Below are 27,528 nucleotides of genomic sequence, written 5' to 3'. Positions count from 1 at the left end.
CCGAAGACCAAGCTGTATAATTCAAGTATCGGAAATCCACTCCCAATTCCCAAAACGCTTTAAAAAAACTCGATCTAATTCCACAAACACGCGGATTAATGCATCCCTAACACATATTTGCATTTGCAAAGGTGCCCTTTTGGGGCAAACCTCAAACCGTTTGCATCAATTATACGAAGACAAAGGCCACCACTATATTTAAGATTGCACCTGCCTAAAGACTCCAGACGGATGTTGGAAATTCAATTTGATTGAATTTGTTTATTCGAAAGGGTGTTAAGAATTTTCGGGGGTGGGCGTCTTAGTTTTGATGCAATTTGCTCTTGATTTGCATTTGAATAACAGCAGGTACGGAAATAAATAATTTTATTACAGCTGTTTGGTACCGAATAGATGTCAAAGTTTTGCCAAAAATAGAGAAGATATTACTTTTTCAATTTGCTTTTCTATTATTTTATATATTCGCACGATGGAGGCAACGTCAATAGTAACCGACAGGATTGAATCCAGACGTCAATTTGAATCTTGAACGAAGATTTCTCATATCATTTTTAAAATCGTTATGGTCATCACTAATAATCTGGTAATAATCTTTTGTGGCATTTTGTTTACAACACGCGATAATGCAATTTACTTCAGAAAATATTTTATAATATTTGGTTTTGATGTGACAAGAAATTTGTTATCTCTCGATTTTCTTTAATTTGTAATACTTTCTATAGTACGTTTTGCTTTATTTACTTTTGTTTCTGTAACTCCATGATCTAAAGTTACTAAATACTCTGAAACCGGAAATTCGTTCCTGCAATTAGCTAATTCTAGTCTCTGGATTTATTGAAATTCGCAACATAATGGTGGTTTATTTAGTTACCTACATGATCTATTAAATCCAATAATAATAATGCAGAAGATGTTTGTTTTTGTGGTTGTTGTTACATCTTTTTTTAATATTTTTAATTTAATGCTATGTTACTTGGCCAATTATTTTATAATTAGGTGTAACCAGGTCTATAATTGTATTGTTAACCAGGCAATTTTATTCCTGAAAGGAATAAGGAAAATCAATTGAGCAATATACCTACTTACATATTTCTTCAAACAAGAGAAAAGAGCGGTTTTCGTATTTTGTATAAAATGATTTTGTTTTTTTATAGGTATTGATTTTAAACTGTTTTTTCAGAATCAGTATACTCAATCATTGACTGATGCTTTCTATCATTCTTGACACTTATTTGAAACCAAGTAAATCAAATGTATTTAACAGTTGGTTGAAGCATACAGTAAACTGTTATTAGTTTGTACAATAAAATCTTGCAATCAGTTGGCAAATAGAGTTAGTTCAATCAGAAACTGAGGTTATTGAAAGTCGGTCTGATTTGTAATCCGTGTTACATCGTACTTCACGTCTTCAAACAATTGAGGATTAATTAATTATAAAATTAGAATTTCACAAACACCGATTTATTGTGTTATGCATAAATCTTGAAAGATTTTTGTATTTTCTGATTTTGTGTATTGTATTAGTAGTTAAATAATCACCACATGATTCAGTAGATAAACAAAGTAAATTATTATACAATCAAACAATTTATTAAATTTTCACAGAACAAATGCTTGTTTGAAAATTGGCTTAAAGACGCATTTGTTTTTGGCACAAAAAACTGGAATCAAAGTTTAATCTCACTGATCTACAATTTTCTCTGCTTTCAAATAAGTTGACCAACTTTATAAGTTACGCCAGAAATAACATTATTTTGAATTACCTATTGGACATTTGGGTCATGTTGAGTAACTTCTCTTCATCTGTGGAGAATGCTCCTAAGAGAATCGATACTTTCGCAAGTTGCACGTCCCTATTCCGTGAGCGTGTTCGAGGAGGTAGCAAATTGGTCTATAGTGGAAATAATGAGGACACTTGTCTGTGTTAAAACTAGTCATAAACCAATAAATCAATGGTCTGTTTTAATTCTGATATTTTTGTTGCGAGTAATATGGCTCTTATTTTTATAAGATATTTGTTACATAGTTCAGAAATTAGTTTGAACACTCCAATCTCTGTTCGAGAGAATAGCTTCTTAGCACTTCCAGCATCAAGTTCTCTCCATTAATCGATCATATTGCTTGCACGCTAATAAATTTAACACCGCATCTCAGCACTTGTATTGCTTTTCGATTCTATTGGAAATTTGGATTGGCTTTTTCAATAAAGCTATATGGGGCTTAAAAATTATATTATGAGTATTACAAAGCTTGGATAAAAACTCGAACAAAAAGTAGGTAAACAATGAGGCAAATCGTATTTCTTAATTTTTAATTGGATTTTTTTTTATAAACGACAAGGACGTGTCCTTCGGAAAATCGTCACGTGTCTGTTATTCACAAAGATAGAAACTTTCAAACAAACTTTGCAGCGCGTTTACGAGAGCTTCGTTTAGCACTTATTTTGAGTCATGACAATCTTAGCACTATAGCATTTAGTCCAACTGAAGAGAACAAAAAAAGGAGTGAGAGTGAGTAATCTGATTTTTGAGGTATTTTCTATTGTTTAGATGAACTAAAAAAATGAAAGACTTTGTTTTTGAAGCTGAAGTAACATTCTTGTTTTTTTGTCTTTGATCAATTCTAGTTAGAGGGTGGAACATTCCGATGTAAATTTAGCAATGGAGTCAGAAGATTTAGTTTCCACTAAAGTGGCTGTTATTTGTCGTAATTGCTAATTCGATTATTATTAGTTTGTAAAACAATTATGAGACATTTAAACCTTTGTTAGGGAAACCTAAACAGAATTTTCTACCAGAAATTGTCAATCGGACAAGAGTCTGTACACTTGAATTGGTTTGATATGACAGTCCAATATCCTCAGTAAATCGAAATCGATTGGGGAAATGTGATTTAGTCATTCGTAAGCGCAATTTGTAATTGTTAGGAAAAAGACAGGTGATGTCGCGAAACTTTGAAATCGGGTTCGGTTGGGAAAATAGGCTCATTTATTACCTCGTCCAATTAATTGTATTTTATATTTCTACGTTGAAAATATATGGGTCTGTAGAATGGATTATTGACACATTATAGAAACATATACGTAATTGACTTGCTATGACATCAACCTGTAATTCGAAATCGATGTACATACAGTACAATTACAGCCATTCTCGTCTTTTTGGAGAGTATATGTTGAATCGTCATGGTCACCCTATGATCGATGGGAGGGTTTAAATATTTAAGGTAAAAATTTTTTCCCTAATCGTTAAATATAGACATGAAATGGGTCAAGGTCATTTATCTTTTCTCAAAGAATATATCCTTTTTTCTAATAACTAGTAAATTACTATAAGAGTTTTACAAGAAGGGTTAAAAATCTACAACATAAATTTATGATGTTGTATGCTAATATTTAGTTGATGATTACAATATATCGTAAATGAATAAAATTGAGTCGAAGTATGTACTCTTTCGATTCTCTAATAGTTTCAATTGTAGGTGGAAATTTGGCTTCATTAAATTAGAATTTACTCAAATAAATTAAAATGTTTTTTTTTCTAAAGTAAATTTTTATACTAAAATTAATTTTGATACAATTATCAACTTATCAGTTTTTTAATTTTATTTTTAAATCTTGGCTAAAGATGAAAATTTCTAGTATTAGTAAAACGAAAAAAACATTTTTTTAAAATTTGATATAAACGAATGAAAAGGATAAAAATAAAAATAGTCTACTGTTGTTCAAGCATTATTATAAGTTTACAAAAATAGTAATCTTGATTTAATTTTTATACATACGAGTTGTTAGCGTTTTTTTAAATGGTATTTTGATATTTTGAACCATATTTATGTTATGATAGTAATATTATTTTTGGGTTTTTTATTTCGGTAGAAATTGTTAAAGAAGACTTATTATTTTATTACTCAATATTCTGCCACTTTTTGTCAAAAAACACAGATTGTTTTATCCTTCTGTATATACATACATTTTCTTACTTTGTTCGAAGGCTGTTTATCTTTGCATTTTCTGAAGGTATGTACTCAGTTCATTTCCTTCAAACAATGTTCTTGCATGTTAACAATTGTTCTTCCGCGACATTTAAAGGATTTCAATGCTTTTGTAATCGCTTCGCGATGAAATTATTTTGCGAGAGCTCAGTTTATAAATCGCAAAATGAAAATTTTGAAAATTAGTAGTAAATAACTCTACTTTTAGGTATAATAAATAATTTTTAAACGTTAATTAGAGATGACGAGATAATAGCATATAGGATGAGTAAAATTCAAAAATAATAAATGCAAACGAAGGTGATAACTAGTTTGATTAATATCAAACGTGTGTTGTACCTTAATTGGGTATTTCAGTGAAAAATATATTTATGAAAATTTTTTACAAAAATAATTTGCGGTATAATTTTTGATGTTAATTTTAGGTCAGCGATGTTAAAAAATAGAGTGATGATTCAGTTGTTAAAGTTTTGGAATTAACAAGGATTGTTGGTTTAACTTGTCATTTAGAAATTAATTAATCATCCAAAACAGGACTCTCGCCGGAATTTAATTCGTGTTTGAGTAGTTGATTAGTCTTTAGATTTGAAGGCCTTCGGGAAAACACTTGGACTACAAGACGGATTTTGTTCGTCGTAGGACGAAACAGTCATATCTAATTGAACGATTGACTGGTTGATCCTGTTTAGGTCGTAAACAATTTAATGTGAGAAATGTCAAGCTCATGAGACAGTGATCGCAGTAAATGGAATCTGTACCTCGTAATTAAATTTGAATTTGGTTGGATGAACGTGGATTAACTGAATTTTGAGAGACAGGGGTACAAAACGTACCAATTTTGAGGCCGATCAATTTGCACTTAATAAGTTATGAGTTGCATATCACGTGCTTATCATGAGGTTGATGAATGGCCGTATTTACCCAGTGGTTAATGTGTTTTAATAACAATTTATTTTACCCCATTCTCTAACTCGTTTATTTTAACATCAATCTACTTAATTTATCTCCATTAGGTCGATGCCTTTGGAAGAATAAGCTAAATGTTACAGCTTTCAGGCTTATTTATTTTTAAGAGATTAATTTACTGAAAACTCCGTGGCACTTTTAACATTTTTTCGCAATTACATAATCAATTTTTATGGCTCGGTTGTGACGTCAAATGTACCGAGGGTTGCTGCATCAATCTGTCACAAAAACTCTATCCATTTCGCTTCATTCGTAATTTAAAACCGCTGAAGTAATAAGAGACCTTATCACAGAGTTGTTGGCGTCATATCTGTACACGATTTGGTCGAAATACGGCACAGAAAATTGATTATTTTATCTTATTTCATGATAAAATTGAATCTGAGTTGGTTTTAAATAACTCAATAAATGGCCTCGATATAGAAATACACAGTTCTGTCTAAAACCAATTTAGCTACATATAAAACAGCGTTATGACTCCGGATCAGACATAATTAATTTAACTTCATCGACCTTTAGTTGAATCGAATCAAGGAGGAATAATGATTTCCGCCCCTGACAGATTGTTTCGTTCATAAGTTTTTATTTTGATTTACCGATTTTTAGCAGGTCAGAGGGTCTTTAATTTGAAGAATTACAACAATTTTTAAAAGAACTTTTTGGAAGCTTAAATTCCTTGGATGCTTTGTATCTGCTTGTTTACATGATGTTTCTTTTGCTTGATGCATTTCTGTGACTACTTGTAAGAGTGCTTGTCGATGTAAAATTTAAAACATCACCATCTTCCAGACAATAAGACGCTGTACAAGGATAATAAGCTTTATAGGAGACCCGGATTCTGATCCTTTCCAATCTTGGTCGAAGCGAAACTAACTGAAAGGTATTGGCAAGACAAGTATTTGGTGCTTGTGTCGATGTTGCCTGATTGTCGCTCTTCCTTGTGCGACCTCTCTTGTAACATGTGTAAGTAGAACCACTTTTCTTACTCACCTGATTTTCCGACAGACTTTTGGTCTGTCTGAAAATTTAGCGCTCCGCAAATATTTGCTTTTTGATTCCATCACTTTGAGAATCTCGGTTTCGACTTGCAATCCGAGTTGTCCACTGGCAGGAAAATAAAAGGGTCTTCGTGTTGAAGTTTTTTACAAGTTGTAAAGTTTCTAATTGAATTTACAACCTCTGTGCTTTTCCTTCATTGTCCCCTTGATGTTAACCAGTGACCTATTTTTCGAAATTTTAATTTCCGGTTGTATCACATTTTAAAGAGGGATTTTTGTATTGTCACAATCACATAATGTTATTTTCATGTTGTAACGACTGAGCATCAACAAGTGGTGCTAAAGCTGATTGCGTGCAAAACAAATCCAATTGCGATTTTAATAAAATACGGTTAAGCTTGCTTGAAGCGTGTTTATATCAATTTTGATGAAATCCGATTTAATCAATGACGGGAAAAATACCAAATTCGTTAGGTCGAGAAGTGAAAAACTTACATTACTTACCTTGACCTTTTCGACTAACATAAATATTTAAATAACCATAAACTCTTGGGGTAAAAAAAGATAAATTGCAATTTCTACAAACATTCAATAAATATTCGGTAAAATACGGTGTCAGCGATCACAAATTGCCTAAAACCTACATATTTATCTAAAAGTTTTTAAATGTTGTTTATCAAGCATTTATATAGAAACTTTAATCGATTGCTTTACAAGTTTAGTTAGTTGCGCAATGTCTTTGATGCGAAATAATTTAATTTTTACATACAATTATTATTAAGGTTTCTTTCTTTTCTCTGAATAAAGTTTTCATGTAATGTAATAACAGGAAAACCTTCAAGTTTGCTCATTTGATAATAGTTGATATATGAAACGATTTGAATTTAATAATAGTTCCTCCTCGAGGTTTATTTGTAATTCCAAATGGATTCTTGATTTAATAAGAACAAAGTGTGTGAAAGACATCTCTTGCTAAAATTAGGTTCTCTTTAAATGTCATCTCATGTTGTGCTATAAACACCTTTTCCTAATTGTTATTCTCTCTGTTTTCTGCCTCTCTGTTAAACTCAGATTTTCTATGAAAACTCATTACAAATCTAAGGAGGGTTGTATGAGAATATTTTTATAAGATAAGGACGTCTTTTTCAAGATTACACTGAAAGTGGATGTAAGGACTACTTCAAAATCGATCTATTTTTCAAGAGAGGTTTCTTCAGCTTTTTATTATATTATCTTAGGTCTAACATGTGCCACCTTTTTTAAAATTATAGGAAGTGTTATTGAAATTATTTATATTTAAAATGGGGTAACATAAATCTTATACGGTCATCTTCTTATCTTGGCATTTTGTCAAGTTTGTCATACTTCTTTATAATAGTTTCTGGATTTAGTAAAGTTTTTGATCCAATATAGCGTTGTAAAAAAATTTAAAGACTATGAAATTTATTTATTTTATTATAATAGTTTTAAAATTCCGGTCTATTAAATTCTGAACCTCGATTTATAAACTGTCTATGAAACTTTTGTTGACTTAATTGCAATATTTCTTTTATGAAAAAAAATATATAAAAATCAACGGTTTAGTATTTATAAACAATAAATGTTAAGTTATGTTGTTATATTGTTATTATTTTATATCTAGTGAATATTGACACCTAAATAAATGTTAAGTTTCAAGTTGATTTTGCAAGTGTAATACTTTCCAAACTTTTTAACAATTTTGCATGGTTGCTAGTTGCTTAAGTTTTTTCATTACCCACTTCTCGATTAACTTAAAAGATTGAAACTATATTTTATTTTCCCAATTTCAAATTTAATGAAACTGCGTTTGGTTATGTATATGTCTCCGGAGTATAGTTTTTTCAATCTCATGAGGAGCAGTTTTTATTTACAAAATCGTTTAAAATTTATAAGAAGACATTCCATATTTCCGCTTTATAACTTGATACATTTCCGAGCTACAAATTTTTTACACAGATGTATTTTAAGTAAATAGTAAATTTTTAGTTTAATGTTTTAGTAACAACCTATTTTGCTTGTTTATATAATCTTTTACAAATATATGAATTTAATCATCATTCTTTTCTTTTTCTAAAAAAAATGTTTAAACGTACTTGATGTAGTCCATCTTTTTTGAACAAAAAAATTTCATCCGCATACACATTCTAATAAATATTTAAAAAAAATTTAAACATCGTTTTTCAATCTGAAATCCATTCCATTTGTGTGTTTCTTTCAACAACAAAATGATCTGAAAGAGTAAACTTCTCCAAAAATGTGTATTGAATCTTCCTATACTTCACGTCTGACTTTATGAAAAGAATTCAATTTATGTTTCAAGTTTTAACTTATCGCCAGCCAAATTCAGAGAAATTCGGGGAGCCGATAAATCCTCGCAGTGTCTGATCATTTTGTTTGTACAAATAATCCAACTATTTGTCACATGTTAGTTCTTTTTAAAATAACATTTATCATCCTTATTGGTGTACGAGGAGACACCACGTCGTGTGAAAAAGAAAACATCTTTTTCTCAAGGGGAACATAACGGAAATAGCAAAGCTGTTCCACCGCTTGATATATTCTGATAAATTTCCTTCACGTTTAAGATATTCTTTTCACAAACTTGGAAGTTTTTTTATTTCAACGGTTTTTGTAAGATAATTCAGTGATACAATAATTATGTTTCTGCGAAAAAATATCGACAGGGGACGTTATCTAATTAGGTCGCAATATCAATAACGAACATAGCACGAAAATTATGTTTTCGTTTAATCCCCCCAGATTAGGCTTTGGATATTAACAGCAGCATCCAATAAAGCCTGAAAATTGTTCCAATTTTCCAAAGAGACCAACATTTTTTAGCGGCGCAGTGCATCAAGTAATCAATTTGTTTACCTTTGGTATTTGCGCTTGGATGCATCATAATTCGAATTTAGAATAAAACGATTCAAGTGTTCGTGCTGTATTAGCGGTGGGATTTTCAATAATTAATTATCCCACGTTTCAAATGGCCTGAATTTTAAAATTATTTTAATTATTGACTAACAAAACTAAATTTGTGAGGGAGTTTTGCGCTTAGCTCTAATTTTTTATTCAAAGGTAATGAGAGCTCATTCTCTTTCAACATTTATACCAGAAAAATTTATAGTAGTGAAACTAATGATTTGACTTATGAACTTAAATGCTTCTTCATTTTAAATTTCAGTTTCTTTCAGTTTCCAATTCTTGACGAAAAGTATATGAAACGGTGATTTTAAAGACAATCTTTCTAAATAAACTCAATTTTAGCATTGACAAATAACAAGAACACTATATTATGACTCATAAAGCACCTACTTTTGTCAATTGCTTATACATAGGTCGTAAAGTCGGTAATTCTTTTCAATATGACATGTTTACGACATTACTTGTTCTTGCTATCAAATTTTTGCGACATCTTTTGTGCAACTATGTGGAGGGGTGTAACACACTTTGCATATCATAGCACCTTTTGTAAACTCCAAGTTAGTTGAGTGCCAAATTTTACGAAAGTCCGTCGCTCGTCACATGAGGGTAAATGTTTTTATTTTTTAATACTTTGGTTTGTTTTTTCTTTAAATTAACGCTCTCTACCAATCAAACATATTCTTTATTAACTCCTTTTAGTTGTAAAAAAAATGGAAGGTGAAATTTTTTCCCAACCCAATATCTTGTATTGGGTACGTGGAACGATTGCATTGCGTTAATTAAAGTCAAGAAATTAGCAAAACAATCAGCTACCGATTGAATAATATTGTGTTTAGCTAACGTACGTGTTAACTATACAATTTTCTCCATACCCTGTCCTAGTTAGCATGTTAATTAAGGAAGGAGAAGTTCTGATTAGAGTTTAGAGTTAATAATTCATATGCGCACGGGCGCTTTAATCGATGATAATAACATAAATTGTTAACCGTTATGTGTTTGGTGCATGGATTTCGCACACAAAACGTCTCTGACGTTTAGTGGGAAAACTCCTTGTGAAAGCTCATTATTTCTACCGAAATTCCTAAAATTATCCGGCTTACAATACCGTTCCGCTTCTATTAGCCGCTTATCATTGTCCTGAGGAGCTTGTTAGGACTACAAGTAACAGGAACGGTCTCGTAAGGATACTATTTGAGAGTCTCTTATGCAGGTCATCCAATTCTTCAAAGGCTATTCTCGTGCGAACGCGATTCTTACATATAACCAATATCCATTCATTTCCAATAACGCGACCCAGATAACCATCACTCTCAGAAATAACGAAATTTTTACCCAAATAGGATCTTGCTGTAAAACCATATTACAGACTTATTCAACTTAGTGAAATTCAATTTGTCTGGCATTTTGAAAAACACTTTATTCTCAAGCTCATAAAACAATTTTTCTTGCCATTGACAAAAAGTAATTTATCTTAATATCAAAGTTAAGAATCTACTCTGATACGGTTACAATTTACACGTTCTTGTTGATCATTAAATATTACACCAGATCCCAAGATTAACGATGATGGAACGCCGGTTATTTGATATGCGCGTCATGATATACAAATCAATCTCTACCAATTTCGCTTTTTTGTAAAAAGAGTCGTCAATACTGAAGTTTTTTTTCCGTTGAGCAAGGTCAGTTTCTCTACTGTTAATCTTAGTTTAAAATCAACCAACCGAGGGGGATTGTTTTGCAACCAGTTCGACGCAAAGCTTTCACATATCCCACCCACACTCTAAGCTTTAAAGTTTTACTCTAGAGTCTAGAGTCTATAGAAATGGATTATCACAAAATCAGAGTTTGTTCTACAACTTCGCCATCGTAAAAGCTTCGAAAAAGTGATCTGGCTAATAGGACAAGCTTTTACAATATAACCGCAACGTGATGTTCTTAGTCACACGGTTCATGTCTTCCAACGACCGTCTCTTTTGGATGCTCGGATTGTAAGTTTTACTTCTCCTTTTGATGAATTTTACGCGGCATGGAATCCAAGCTTTCGTGTAACAAGCTCACGTGCCTAGGGACGATAAATAGCCGAAAGCTCAAGAAAAACCGCGTCAAAATAATATGAATCATTGTCACGTTCCTCCATCGCATGCAAAGCATCCAAAAAAAGAACCAAGTCACATTCTTAATCCCAAACATATATATTCAATTTCCTTCGCGCACTTAGATTCTAATTTAAGCAAAGCACTTCACTACTGTTTTCCTTCATTTTGCATGCACCTCAAGCTTCAGCTTTCGCCAGAATTTGTGTCAGTTTTTGGATTTAGTGGTGGTTAATAAGGTCCGTGTATGCAGAATGTCTATGTACTTCTTCCGGCTGCACAACCTCCGCAGGGCCGAGGAGGACAAAAAGAAAAAGCAGCAAAGGAGAAGAGGCAGAGTTGTGGGCTGTCATCGGCTAACGACAAACGCTCTGACACTGGCGCCAAGCAGACTCTTCGAAAGGCCCCCACTTACTCCATCGGACAGTCTTGACGAGGTGGCTTTGCAGATTCCCAGGTGCTCTCCATATGTAAATATGTTAATTTATTGTTATTTATGGTTGTGTAGTATGCGAGGTGATGTATTTAAGTGTGGACGGAGGGCGACATCTGTGAAACGGTAGCTGGAGTTTATGGCTGAGTTATCGATTGGGCTGATAGGCACGAATTCTAGTTTGAATTAAATTGATTTCATTGAGAAACTGTATTTGCACCTTTGATGTATGTGTTTTGAAACTAAATCAACTAAAACGTGAGTTTAAGTTAAAAATGACATTGTTGAATCGTAATTTCATACAAGAAAATTTTTCATTTCCGAAATTCTGTGAAAGTTTATCGAGTAAATACATTTATACAAGTCTACTTACGCAATGAGGAATCAAATCGATAGGATCTAATATAATTATTGTGCCTTGACCCGATTTCATTTGTTTATATTGAAGAGCGAACTATTTTTGTAAACCTAAATAAAAGGTGTGTTCATTTTGTTTACCAAAAAAAAAACATGGTAAACAATGTAGTATTTATAACAATACAATTTTTCTTGAATTTGGTAATTTTGCTTTATTTTTTTACAGGACATGTCTAAAACCGGTATTTGTATCGATTCAACTTTATTCTTTTAGTCTCTTGACAATTATATTATATTATTTTACGTCATTCGGAGAATACTCTTGAGACAAATTTGTTATCTTGCATGATGTAGAGCGACCTCAAACAACTGTATTTTAAATGAAGACGCAAAGCTTTATAATCGATTTTTATTTAAATGTTTAATAATAATACTTAACCCACAAAGTAGGTACCCATATTCTAAATATTTATTATCTACTAATCAACCGTGAAATAAGGATGCATCCTTATTTACTTTACTTTATTTACGTTTTCTGACTAGTTACGTCAAAAAAATGTACCTAATTTGAGGTATTCTTAATTTTTTTTGATAAAAACTACATTGAAGGCTAGCCTGTAAATTATATTACTCTCTTTTTTGCTAGGGATTTGGTTGGATTAAATGCAAAATTAAAGGAAAAGTCAACTGTTCTTTTGTAGGCGTCTAATGAAAGTCATAAAAGTCCGAGATATTGCATTTTTTCTCGATTCAGCACTTTATGGGCACAAATAGTGGCTTATACGCATTAGAACGTGAAAGGGGCAGTGACCTTTTAACAATAAGAGCAATTTACAATTTTAGAACAATGTAACGTTAGCTATTGACAGTTTCTTAAAGGTACTTAACTTCTGTTAGTTTTTTGATTTTTCAGGATTAATGGAGAACTAAATAAAATATTTACATTTGTATAAATATTTATTAATTTATATATTAATTTATAAATAGAAATTAAATTAATAGATTTTGAAAGCCGAGGAAGTGTTATAATTTGAACTCCGCGAGCCAAAACTTATTATAACACAATCATATTAAGTATGTAATGAATTTTTTCTTTACCTTTTAATTTTAATTTAATTGATTATAAATAATAATAATTAGTCTGTTTGTTTTTAACGGTTTTTAATTTTTATTTATTTTTTTAAACTTTTAAGTTTGATAATTACAGCAAACGAATTAAAAAATTATTAAAACTAAATTTTCATTTACATTGCATTATCAATCGTCATGTAAATTGTAAATTAAAATTTGACTGTAATTAAATGTTCTGCAGACTGTCCAGCCCATAATATTTAAATTCAATTTGTCAGCTCAGATAAATTCCATTTCATACTGCTGGCATACCGCCCTTGGTCCTATTTCTAGTGCGATTAAACTAAATGGTGTTATTTACAAAAGAAAATACATTACAATGAACCAAATAAATTCTTTGTGATAAAGAATTTTTTAAATTAATAAAATTATTAAGAAGATTTGAGACAATTTTTAAAACACATTTTTACACGTAAATTGCACTTATTTTTTATAAGAATATGCTTGCAATTAATAAAATAAATAAAAATAATAATTGAAAATACGATAAAAATATACACCCATAAATTTTTATAAAGTTTTAGGAGATCTAAAACGAACTGAGCTAAAAATTATAGAAAATTGCACATTTTTTGTAGTTTCTACATCTCTTACTATAACAATAATTATAGTAGTTATAATTTCTCTAATTGTTGGTTTCTGTTATTTAATAACGTTTTGGTGGATGCGCCGGGATATTATTCACATTTTTTAATATTGATTATATGGGCTTGTTATTAATTTTGTTATTAAATTAGGTGTTTGGTAATTAAAATAATTAATGAAGCTTAAAACATAGATCGGCTTTAGCTAAAGACTCTAAAAATTTGATTAACGTCGAATGTTAATCATTTTAATTTGCAAATGGAAATGTGCTTTGTGAGTCGAGCTTCAACCATGAGCGATTAAAATTGAAAGTTATATTTTTTTTGTCACGAGACGTCGAAACGACACAGAAATACACTTGCAATCAAGTCTCTCGGGAAGCTTCGTCTACGTAAAATTGCTTAAATATTTAGCTTTCCTTCACTTTGAATAAAACAACTTAACTTAACTTGTGTATTATTTGCATATAATTTTGAGAGATGCAGAGATAAAAGTCGCTGGAAATGTAACGGATGAGGTAAAGTCACTAATTCGATTACCTACTTTTGACGATGCGATAAGAACAAATATGGGGGGGAGTTATATTTTTCATTTGAAATGCCATTCCATCTTTCTGTGTATAAAATTTAAAATAACGAGCTTGAAATTGATGATGCTCTTCGTGTGTCTTAATTGACTGTGCGCACTTGTTTATTGAAATTTTATAGAAACATTTTTTAAGTTTCTCTACTTTTTAAAAAGACTGGTGCTTTTTATTCAATAATAAAGTTACGTTATGAATAGCCGAACTACAATAGAAAAATGTGTAGGCAGCGAGGCATAGAGAAAGGCACTCAACGTTTTGCCGGAGTAAGGAAGGAAAATAAAAGTAACTTTTTTAAGCTGCTTTTATGTTTACATAATATTGGGATTATACTCTTTAAAGTAAAAACTGAATTAAAACGGGAAACGGACATTCTTGTCTTATTGATGGAGCGAAGAATAACCCGCTTCATGGAAAAAATTAATCAGTTTAGTCGGGTTTGCGATGAAATGATGTTTCTCAGAAATAATTTCATTTATGGAGGTTTTTTATTATTTTAAAATTTCTTGCTCTTACATCAAATATAAATTTGTGGAAGAAGAAGGCTAGTTTTCATTAGAGAAACGTACTACTTTACTTTTACAAACTTTACTTCGTTTTGGATTTTAATACTTTTTGATCAGACATTGGACTACGTATTATTGATTATACAGAAAGGTACGACGTTAGTCTTTAGGAATTCAAATATCGTTGGAGTATAAGAATATATATTTTTTGAAAAGACTAAAATTTAATATTTCTAACATATAAGATTTAAAGTCGAATAAAGGTAATATACACAAATGAAGAAATACCTTATGCGTAGCTCTACATGAATATTTTTTATATTTGTTGTAGCAACATAATGTATAAAAACTCAAGTTAATATGTTTTGTATTTATCACTCAGTTTTTAATAAATTATGATGAAAGGAAACAATTATTAGGCTTCTAAATAAAAAAAGTCATCGTTGCTAGTGTTCATAACAAATACAAACTAGGATTTACGTTTTTTATTCAGTGTTGTTCGTTATTTAACGTACTTATATTTTGCAAAAATCGTAGAAGAAACTACAGAGGCAGAATTTTTTACCGGAAACGTGTAATTCTAATGAGTTTTCTACGAATTATTTAGACTTTTTACAGTAAACGAAAAATAAATTGGTGTAATATGTGATGGAGGTGCACGTAAAACTCCATCTCTATAAAATTGAACACCAAACATGTAAGAAGTATAAATTCTTGTATTTTTTAGTACTATTGACTTATAGGACTAACTTCCGTCTAGACTTTTGCGTGAGATATTTGGCAGTGACTTTGAATTTTACCCTTGTTATAAAGTAATAAGACGTTTTGTTTCAATTTTACTCGAGTTTTTGATAAAATATTTACGGAAAATCGACATAACTTAAACTTAAAGTTGCTTTTATATCTCGAAGGGTAGATGCGTTTGTTGCGCTAACAACAGCTCTGTGTACTCGAAGAGTCAGGTGAAAGTGGGATTAATATAGTTGTAAGAAGACCGTCGGGAAGTCAGACTGCGTGTCTGTGGTAGTAGCGGGGGTGGCGGCATGTGAGCCGGTGGCGGCGATACCACGGCGAGTGGCAGTGGCGTAAGGCGCCCTGTGCGAGTATGAAGCGCTCGAAGTGCGCGTAGTGTAAAAGACCATGGCCGCCTCCAGCAGGTACAGCTCTTACAATTGTCTCACCAGTTGGGATAGCTACGATAAAATACCCAGGTAACAGGTTAGATCGAATTTTTTCAGTTTCGTAGAAAAACCGATACTTTTAAAACTTTGCCAAAGTTTGATTGAAGGAAATAAATGGACGAAACTTGTGGCGAAAAATTTATAATTTGGTGATCGATAAGGTATTTTGATTTTTTGGAGTGTTCATTTTCAGTTTTAGGTTAAATAAATTGAACAAGTTACAATTTATTTTTCGACTAGTTTTGGGCTAGCGCGTCCATTATCCAGAACCTGATTAACTACTGCAAACACATACGCATTAAAATGGATATCATAATCTAAATTTATCACCGATAAACCTAAAACTTAATACAATCTTTCTCTCCAACAATGTTTCCGAAATTTTGTTTTTTTTTAAATTTAATTTCAACCGTAGTTAAAAACGTTCAAATTTTTTTTATTTTGCGGACATTTGAATTGAAATTGTCTCAGATATACGATATTGATACTCGTACTTACACGTACTTAAATATATTTGAAATTTATGTGATACATTTTTGCATTCATTCTAATATTTCTTTGTTCTTTGGGAGAATAGTATCTATTTTGTATTTTAAGCTTAGAGAAATAAGCGGACAGAGAAATGAATTAATAAAGGAAAAAGTAAAGATCATAAACGAATATAAGTAATTGGAAGTTTTATGTTTATATACATTTTTTGTGTTTCTGAAAAATAATTGTAATTTTGCGCACCGTATTCTGTAAGAAGTTTAAACAAGTAACAACACAAAAGTAAGATTTATTAAATTGTTGCAATCTAGAACAGGTAGGTATTTTAATGAAATGCTTTGTAAAGATACTTTGTTTTTAATTATCTTTTGTTCATAACTGAAAATAGTTTAATTTTAAAAATGAAAATTATGTACCTTGCCGCAAAAGAAGTGATAAAAATTTTAATTTGCACATTTAATTTAATCTCGTTTGAAATTTATAATTAATGTACATTCAAATGCTAAGTTTTTTATATTTCTAATTAAAAGTTTATTCTTTTATGAAAACAATCCGAGGCGAAAGTACTATGTTTTAAGAACCAATATAGACCATAATTTTTGAAAGCGTTTTTTATTTTGTTAGGAAGATGAATTAGTAATAAAAAACTTTTTCAATATCATGCATGCAGGTTTTAAATATTTAAAGTGTCTGACCTAAAAGCCAAGTTGTACTTTATCAAATAACTAAACAAATACTTTCCCGATTTTGAATTATTTAGTGTTTGTTGAATTGTAAAAGCCATAATAAATAACATTTGAAACCTACAATTTGGAAAAATAATTACTAATTAGGTATTTTCCATTCAATCTTTAACAACTTGTAATAAGTTGGTGTAATTTGATCTGATAAGCACCCTCTCTGATTATTTTCAAGCAAATTATTTTATAATTTGAAAGCGTTGATGAAATTGTCTGCGACTAATGTTCTCGGAGGTCATCTTCGATGAACTTCAAATGCCACTCCTTTTTTATTCTACAGACATTATGCTGTATACGATATTACAAAGTCATTATCTTCATACTTGGAACGTCTAGTCTAGTAATGAATACACCGTGGTGTCATTATTATTCTCCAAATACTCATTAGAGTATTATGGATTAGTTATCCTTTCAAGATCCTACACATAAACATAAAGTACCTTTGCGCAACCATTTTACTTCAGCTGGCCAATTTATTGGTTAATCCAAGTTATGGGGGTATTTATTGGCTGATCGTTAACGCTATAAATTTAAGAGGCTCATCAACATTAAAAACATTTGTCTGCTAGGAGAGAAAACACAGTGTTAACGTGCGTAGTTGCATTTTTCAATCGCTCATAAATCCTTATACTCCTTGAACCAATAAGTGAAGAATAAATTAATTCTAACAAGCACCAACAAATTCCGTTCTTATGATACTATAAAATATATAACATCTCTAGATGAAATTACCTAAACAGATGACGTGTGCTTGTGGATTACCATTTAATGCCACATATTGGAATCTAAAGGCTAAATGTCACGGTTTTGCACGTTTATTACGAAAATAATGTTTATAAAGCTTTTAGCTTTTAGCTTCTTAGGTTTAGGTAAGGCTACTTGATTTTAACGGGACCTGGAGTTTTTATGATTACTTCTGAAGAAGAGATTTTCTTTTTGGAATGGAATGGGGTTAATTGTTTGTTGCACTGTGTCGGAGATAAAAAAATAATGAACATTTTGTCTTTATTATACATATTTTACATTTCAGTTAAAACTTAAAAGTTCTCATGAAAATGGTTTCTGTTTTAACACTTTTAGCACTTAGCTACCCACACCTACAGCTAAATAAATACATTATATTTTATATTTTATACTAGATTACGACAAAAATAACTTCCAAATTGGAATGTTTTGTTAGAACATTATTTTATTTTGATTTTCAAAATTATTACTTTTTTTATTATTTTTTGACAGGTTTTGAAATAATGTATGTTTTTTGTGGCGGCATTTGCTTTTTTTATAATGGGCTTGACTGAATTTTTGTCAAGAATTTTAGCTTGACCAACATTAAAAGTACATGATACAAAAATCTTGTCAATTAGTCGACAGTAGACAGATAATATTGTTGAAATATTGTTTCTACCGTAAAAAATTGGTTTGACTTATGGAAAATGTAATGATTTTTGCTGCGGGTTTAATGGAAAAGTTTCCTTTTGTGTCATACTTTACAACTCCTAAGTTACCTACAGTTTTCATTCCAAGCAGTTGTAAAAACATGGGAATTTGTAGGCAGCAACATAGAAATAATCCATAAAGTTTGTAGAATGATTTAATGTAAGTATATTAAGCTTTCTGTATTTTAACATTCTTATTAGGTTTTGGACTCTGTGATTATTTAATAAAAGCTGTGCCACGAACACATTTGTAAAAACAGTAATTAAATTAATTTTTCATTTGACAAAAAAAAACAATTAGTTAAAGAATAGTTTATTTACAAGGTAGTTTACTTATAGTGCAATAAAATTTTTGCTTTAATGGTAATGGAAAAATATGTACTTTCTGCTGTCTAATGCTTTCAGTCTAATAAAAATATTGTTATCACTTATCAACGATAGTTACCATTTCTACTTTAAAATTCAACAATGTGCAATTATCATTCCATTTTCGTGGACATCGAATATTCCAGACATCGTAACATTTATATGAAATATTGATTCTTTTAACGCTTTACGAGTACATTTTGAGGAATCACCATTTGCGTTCTTGAAATTTTCCGTCAACGTCTCGATAAATACTCTAATTTGCCTGTTACCATTTCGTCAATGCTAGTTCGAGCAGGGAGATCACATTCTGCAGTGGTAACCAGTGCACAAGCATAACAGGCTTCCACATCATCACAACTTTGCTTCATTATTAGTTTCCATGTAGGATAACGACCACTAACATTCTAGATTTCGAGTTATCACGCATTCACCACCAAACACCACTTTTCGTTTCATCAGCGCTTTAACCTTTCACCTCGTGAATACAATATAGGGGTCACACCCTTCAAACACATCCCTGAGCACTAATTATGATGTTTTTACGGGTTTTTGGCACGAAATGTTGCTAAATTTAGCAAACAATCCGCAATGTCAAAGTTTGAATTGTCGAATTAGGAAGGTGCGGTCGTGGCATATGAACATGATGTAAGTCTTTCAGGAATTAACAGTCAGAAATTGTGGAAAGGTTGTGTTTCTGGTGAATTGTGTGACGTAGGTAGGCTTTGTGGCTTTAATGCGATTGAAGTTTGAACATTGAACCTAGAATTTAATTTATCGTCGCGTCGGGGGCTTGTCTAATAGGAATTAAAGTTTTGATAAATCGTTTAAATTATAAAAAAGTATATGAAAGGAACTCATCTTTCTTTGAAACAATGTTTAATATTCAGTTTTCAACGCCATTTTTTATAGTTTTGTAGAGTTTGTTATTTTAATTTAACATAGAAAGAAGTTTTAGTTAATAGATGGTATTAGTTTCCTGCAATCAGATTAAACTTAAAGGCACTTTTGAGCGACGAACGATGTTTTTATCCTTTTTAATCTTATGAAAGGTGAGTCTAGAATCCAAGTATTGCTTATTTAAAATTTTTGACAGAATTTTCAAAAACTGTAATTGCTGGAAACGTACGTTTTGGTAGAAAAATTTCATCTACTGTCAAAAGGAAAATTATCCCATTTTTTGAAGTTTATGTAATATCTTACGTTTATTAAGATACTAGTCTATTTTATTCAAAATTGAAAATTAAAATTTCGATTTTGTTTATTATTGATTTAATCTTTTAGAGCTATTTAACAAACTGTTTTTTATATTTTTATATTATTTTATTACTACAATTGTTGCGTAATATGAGAAAATTTTTGTATCGTGATTAGTTTAATTGTGAGCTAATTTTTAGCCTAGTATTGTGCTTAATGTTTACGTTTGTAACAGAGTCGTATTTAGGTATATTTTTTTACAGTTTTTTACTTTTGTATTTGTCAAGAACATTTTACTTCTTAAGAAAAATTGGAAGCTTAAAAAAATATTTGAATAATAAAAAATGTCATTTTGTGATAAATGGTGAACTATAAAAACCGAAATAACACGACACCCATTTTAATTTTGAGTTATCCATTAGTGGGTCGTAATTGCTGTAATATAGATTTTTAGTGTTTGTCAAATGATAACTTTGCTTTTATAAAGTGGTAACATTGCTGTACTTTTACCGCAACTCATTTTAAATAAATAAGTTTATTTCAACTTTTATATTGTGTGTAAAAAAAAATGGAATTAATTTTTTTGCTCAATTACTCGTATTATTTCTCCCGTGTGTAACATCGACTTTGCTGGATTCTTTTAAGTAAATAACTAATAAAAATATTACTGCGCGTAAAAACACAAAATAATATCTGAGGTAGGTTTTCATACAGCGGGTTGACGTGAGTGTTTTTTAATCAAAATTTACTTATAAAAATTTATTGTTTGAAATTGCTGTTTTTTAGACATGGACTAGGTAACTATGTTTTGAATTATTTTCATTCCCAGTTATTATTAATAAACTTGTGCATTTAATTTTGTTTTATTAGGACACAAGGTGTTCCACATACAATAAGCTTAAGAGATGATTTATGGGCTCTAAATAAGCCTAGAATGGTTACCACGTTGATTCATTTTATGGCAGTTTTAAATTAGATTTGTGTAAAGTACGGAGAGGTGACAATATTGCACTACATTCGAAGATAATAAAAATGGAGTGGAAGACTTGCTTGGGAATTTAGTGTCACACATTTTGTAACGATTTAAAGTGTGATGGATGACTTAAAATGACAAAAATAAAATCTCTACATTTTTCGCTTTATTTTTTTAGTTCTCCACTGGTAAAAGCTGTTCTTTGTTGGTCATTCAAATCTCTGAAAGCTTTAATCTACTAATTCGAGTGTGTGGACAATGCACCCAAATTAAAGCTGCAACCTTTCTATGAATGACTAACGATTCTGAAAAAAGCTCCTGAAAAATGATTGTGAGCCACGTGACAAAGGAACGAATTTATCATTTGACTTTTTTAGTGGTGCCACTCTTTTAGCCTTTCTAGATCGACTTAATTGCATTTGGGGTAAGACGGGGATGAGCTGAGTAATCACGGAGGTTCCAATCCAATTTGAAACTAATTTCGTATAACAAACTTCATAAAGCAGTTGGAAGCACGTATTTTGGTGTTAAAAATTCATAGTTAGCTAATGTTGGTCTGTCTAAAGTTGCGGAATTTTTTATTATTTAGTCCTTGCCTCATAGATTAAGTTGTAATTATACTTTGGCCAAAAGTAAATTACCAACTAACACTTTAAGCGAGTAAAAAATTGCGGTATATCGGAAAATGGCTTTAATTTGCAGCTGTTTTCAAAGAAATATTGGTTTTAAAGCCCCAATACACAATCTGACCTTTCTATCAGAACCATTGCCGGACTCACGGAAGTTATAAAACTTGTCTGGAACGGTTACTGAAGTTTGTTCAACTTTGGGAAATTCTCTCGACTAATTCGTTTTCTTCTTGTTTCAGGGTGCGAGTGGAGTATTATGTCAATGAAAATACATTTAAGGAACGACTGCAACTTTACTTCATTAAAAATCAAAGATCTAGTAAGTTTTCATTCATTCATTGGGTTAAACGCGGTTACAGCACGGACGATATTAAATGAAACAGTGGCATGTATGACTAGGAGTGGTCAATTGAATTGGATATGAAAGTCGTTTATGTAACTCTTTATTTGCCAAAATATACTTTCCATCCACAATTTCAGTTGTTCTGACCACAAAATAAATAAATGAATCACACGACAATATGTGGATAAGTGGCGTTTTACTTAACAATGTGCTCTTCAAGTGCAGATTTCAAACCTTTCATCAACAGTACATTCAAATATGAGGTTTTTCATAGTTTTGTGAAAAATGGCACAATAGAGTTGTACTTGCAACTGCGACTTAATTAAATAGACATATAATTATGGCTTTTTCAAATTGCAACATTGTCATGAAACCAGAGCTAAGTTTATTTCTGTCAACTAGATTTTATATGTTATCAGATTTTCAGATATCAAAGCAAATAGTAAAAATAATTGCTTATGGCACGCAGCGCTTAACTTGATATAGTGATTGAATCTGATAGTGTCTTGGATTATCTTAATACCTTTCTTTGAGGCCAAACTTAATTTTCTCAAAGCCAACAACAATAATGATAAAATTACTAATTGTCACGCATCCTGTTATTTCTCTTTAGCGTGTCGTCAATCATGGCCCGTTACTGCGTTGCGGATTTAAATGCAACAGCAGTGCGGCGAAATAATTATACCGCAAATTACTCCCGAAATAAAAGCTGAGTCTTGACCGAGCTGTAAAGTGCTTTCTATTGAAGGCTGTGTCGTATTTTGTAGAAGTGAGGAGATAATAATGTCACACTGCAAATGAAATAGTAAACCACCAGCGTATAGCAAAGTCCCCATTTCAAAGGAGTATCTTCCTGGCATATCGTTCTAAAGTATTAAAGGATGGCATTATCAAGCTCATTAAATGTAAAACAATCTGAGTAAGCGACTATCACCGGGGGAAACACGTCAACCATGAAAATAGATCGAAATCACCGTTAACTACGAGAGCGTCTACAAACAATTCGTAGAATTAATTCGATTAGTTTGCATACAACGAAAATTGCATTTTAAACAGGCGACGAACGCTAACCAATTTGCATCTAATTCATTTTTCGTCTGTCACTGCAAAGGGAGTGGAGAAAGCTACTTGGGAGAGGTAGCGATGTCATAAACAAGAGATAGTGGAACACTAATTAATTTGCTGTACTGAATTGTGATATTTGGTTTTGTTTGTATTTTTTCGTTTGATTTGAGAGAATTGAATGATTATTTAGTCATTGTGTCTGATATTGAATAATATTGAAATGTATAAGTGATACTTATAGAATACTACCCAAATGTCTTGTGTGATTTTATATCCAGAACCATATTTAACTGAAAAGTGAAAAATAGTGAAAGTTGCTTTGTTTATTTAAAATAAACGAGTATTCTTTATTCCTAAAGGTAGTAGGAAAAAACAACAGAATGTTAATTGAGCAATATGATTAAATTTTAGAAGTTAAAAAGGCAATAGTTAATTATTGGTGGTGAAAACTATTTCTTTCTTGGAGACATTATTGAAACCGCTTTTTTGGCGGTGGGAAGCTGGAGACTTTTAACTTTTAATACTATATGTTTGTGCGAATAAGTTTTTTGCTTTTAAGACGAAATAAAGCTTAACAAAAATAAACTTTATTCTTGTATAAACTAATACAGAAAACGAAAGTCAATTTCCACCTATAGTTTCTTTGATTTGAATAAGTGAATCATATACGTATACTATGTTTAGAAATGGGAGGTCGCTTTAATTTCAGAATCTTACTTTGTTTAAAGATTTAATTTGTTTCTTGATTTAATAATTTAACAATTAGTCTTTAAAAGTTTTTAACTTTTAAGTCTTGATAACTCGATTTGAGAATTGCTTGAAAATTCTCAAGCTTCTAGGATCGGTTTACGAACAATAAATATTTTACTGAATTAAACTACTTACCACTGCGAGTAAAAAAGTGATCACTTTAAAGTTGTCGAAACTTTTAAGACTTAAAAAATTCATTGTGATTGTGACTTGAACTTGTTATCACAGTTGTCAGCCTTAGAAATTTCAGTAAAGTAATCAGAAAATACCAGAATTTGTCATTATTAAGACCATCTAACAAAAGAGGATTTTTATGATAGCAAAGGTTATACTGGTACTAACGCCATCGCAAAAAATGTATCTTAAATCAAGTGAAATATTTGAAATCATTGTTTAACATTTTTGTTTTTTAAAATTACACTTTCTTGCTGGCAGTGATAGATTATTGTCCAAATAATCCAAAGATTATGAGTTGTCACATTAAAATTTTATTGTAATAATTGCTTTAAATGGTTTAAAAAATAAAAACAGTCATATAAAATTATTGTTTATTATTAAATTATACACTAATCGTAAAAATTAAAGAATAGAAAAAATATTAAAAATTTAAACTGTGTAAGAAAATCAATAAATAGAGATTTTAACATAACTGTTTTTTTGACTATAACATTATTAGGTTTAATGTTTTTTCCATTAAGATATGTATATTGAGACGTTTCGTCACTAAACAGCTAAACTGTCATTTAATAAACAGAGAAAATACTAAGTAATCTAAAAATAATATGAATACAAAAGTATAATATTTAAATAAACGAAATTTTAAAGCAATATTGAGAAAAAAATCAATGTTTGCTGTAAATATTATGTAAAAATGTGAGGCTTTAATTTATTAAATATATTAAAATATTTTTTCGAAACTATTCACCTGAAAAGTTACGAAAAGGATAGGTTCTTATCCTCTATTAAACTCTTTAATTGGGTTTAATGTTTCTGCCTTTATTTTCTTTAAGCGATTGATTTTCTTTGTCGTCTGTCGAAACGATACGAAATAATTAAAGCACCGGACTAGATAAGATTATCTAGACTCAAGTCGATTCCGATAATTCACTCTTTTATCAGCGCCACACAAACTTAGCAAGAAAACATCTTTTCATTTTTGCAACCGACTTATGTGCTTTTCACCCTATGCGAATTATTTATTCATGCCTTATGTCGTAGTCTCAATAAATTTTTAAATATAAACGCCGTCCTTTAATAATAATTTATTCATTTTCACATACGAAATCTCCGTCTCTGATTGAATTCATTCGCAACAACACTCCTTTTAGTTGTAAAAATTTGACTAGCAAGATTGTAATTAATTATTTCAACAATTTCCAAGTTTGTTACTCAGGTTTCAGCAGCTGAATTAGTTTCCGGTTTCCGGTTATAGTTCAAATATGGGAGACTATTTAATAAAGATGTATTTTAATCGTGAAAGTGAACTTACATTTTTTTCTGTTTCAGGTCTTAGGATACGAATAGCCAATTTATTTTTAAAATTATTGTCATGTATTCTGTACATAATCCGAGTTGTCACAGATCTCGATCCCACATATGCGGCATGGTGAGTATTCCAAGATAGAGACTTTTGTTTTTTTCTTTATTTCTGTCTATAACAGTATAGACGTGAACATCCTGATCTAAAAATAATTCCGAACGCTTTCACGTTTCGCACATTTCCAGAAAAAGAACTCATTTATTGATGATCAGCTTTTGTTTTTCCTCAGACACGATTTTTGTAAATTAAACTACAGCCATCCTGTTATACCACTTACACTTTCAAAAATTCGTTCACATTTTTGTTTAAAGAATTCATTGGAGAGGATTGGGAAACGTGACATTTTGTTGCAGTTACGGATGTACGCCAGGCGACAAATCCGAATATATTATATCGGCCAATTTAACGGAAGAAAAATTTCAAGAAAACCCAATCATCAACTGGGACGCTATTCTGTGGGTGAACCGCCCCCTCGAACTGTGGATAGTACAAGTGGTATTGGCCATGATTAGTCTAACGGAGGCTCTTCTATTGGCCTATCTCGGATATAAAGTAAGTTCAAAGCTAAAATTACAATTTTTATTTTGCGAAAGGAACAATTGCTAATAATTTTGCGTCAGGTTGCACCTGAGGTGTACGAGTCGCTTACATGTTTCGCTTATTGCTTTCATAAAGATGTTTGGAAAGTAAACGACATAATACTAGAAAGGACAATAAAAGCTTTCAAAAGAATCATATTTCAAGAAGTTAGTGCTTTTACTACGGTTTGATCCCGTTTGTTTTAGCAAAGAAGTATCGTGTACCTTGACTAAAATTTTCAACTTTGAATTTAAGAAATCGATGTAGCTGTTTTAGTGAAAAGTAAAATTAACTCGTTTGTGCTTGTTTGAATGCACTTCCAAATAAAGGCATATTGCAATATTCTCGTCTCTACCTTGTAACTTTATCCCAACGGGGATTTGAGGTTTTCCTCTGAAGAGAGAGAATTATGGTTGCAAAAGCGGCAACTGAAATACGACCAAAGTGTTACCTACAAACAAATACTGTTATCAAACAGAAAATAGGAAACAAATTGGCGAGATACAAGGATTACATTTTTTTTTCAAGGACTGCTTGTAAACAATGCTAAAATTGAGCGAATGCAAAAAAATAATACGCAATCTACTCAAATCGCGCTAAATCTATTTACATTATGATGAAAAATAATTGATGTTTGACAACAAAGTAATAAATTGCTAAACTTTAGAAGCTATTAGGTTTCGTCGGGGAGAAACTTTGCACTTTTCGAGCTTTGTAATTTGATCGCGATTTATGAAAGATGAACCATTTCGTCAGAAATGGCGTAGTAACTTCTAGCAAAAACCTCTCAGATTATTCGACTTCCAAAGTGCCTAACCCCAATATACTATGTAATAATCTCATTAACATGTATTTACTTGGTCATCTGATTTGTGTAAATTAATTTCTTCATTTTTAATTTTTTTTCTTCAGGTCCTCCCCTGTATTATGTTTTTCCTCACTTTGCCATTTGATTGGTAGTGTAACTAACTATAGTTAATAGTATAAATCTACTCTTAAAGAAGGACATTTAAATACTCCTAGTACCTACTTAATGGACGTCTTTAAAATAACCAAACTTTTTTGGACTTTTTATTCTTGGTGCTGCAGGTCGCATAGGATGTTTTTAGTAATAAAATTGTATTTTTGTCAAGCTATAAAAAGTTTCCAATTTGCTTGCTATTTAGTTGATTAATTAATTAATTACGAAAAAGGAAAAACAAGTGCTATTGACTAAATAATAAAGGTTGACATGCAACTGAAACCATGCAAAGATGATCATTTACCTGTTTTTGAAATGCAGTGTATTTTATTTGTTTTCCAGCTTTCTTTTTATTATTTTGTCGTAAATATCGATTTACGATTTATTTTATTTAAAAATATAAAACAAACAAGTGTTCGACTTATCAAAAACACATAAAAACTTTAAAAAATATATAACGTATTCTCAAAATTTATCCAATATACAAAACTTATAAGCTCCTTAAAATTCATTTATATATTGTGGGAAATTTTATTATGTTGAATATTGACCGATTAAAATTTTTATTTTGGTGAGCATGTTTTATTAAATAATTAAACAAACATTATAGAAATTTATTTGGCTGACATACGAGACTGAAAAGTGGAATGCCTTCTTTTATTAAATTCAAGTACTAAGTTACTCTGATTTT

At 30.8% G+C, this 27,528-nt stretch overlaps 1 protein-coding gene across 10 annotated transcripts in view; it reads left to right on the top strand.

Moving 5' to 3' along the window:
• LOC123015120 (potassium channel subfamily T member 2) overlaps nt 1-27,528 on the top strand; it is a 121,342-nt gene that overhangs the window by 71,257 nt on the left and 22,557 nt on the right. For 5 of the 10 annotated variants that reach the window (XM_044414617.1, XM_044414614.1, XM_044414610.1 and 2 more), the window contains 3 exons: nt 21,839-21,918; nt 25,264-25,363; nt 25,651-25,849. In XM_044414617.1, the coding sequence (XP_044270552.1) occupies nt 21,839-21,918; nt 25,264-25,363; nt 25,651-25,849 (379 nt within the window). Of the gene's footprint in view, nt 1-5,745; nt 5,920-11,246; nt 11,464-21,838; nt 21,919-25,263; nt 25,364-25,650; nt 25,850-27,528 lie in introns of those variants that run through there. The other 5 variants (XM_044414615.1, XM_044414613.1, XM_044414609.1 and 2 more) reach the window with 4 other exon arrangements.

The sequence above is a fragment of the Tribolium madens genome, unplaced genomic scaffold (genome assembly GCF_015345945.1).
Source record: "Tribolium madens isolate multiple individuals breed KSU strain unplaced genomic scaffold, Tmad_KSU_1.1 Scaffold_97;HRSCAF=244;Tcas5.2_LG3a, whole genome shotgun sequence".
Lineage (NCBI taxonomy): Eukaryota > Metazoa > Arthropoda > Insecta > Coleoptera > Tenebrionidae > Tribolium > Tribolium madens.
The sequence above is the reverse complement of the archived record's forward strand: the minus strand, read 5'-3'. Positions and strand labels throughout refer to the sequence as shown.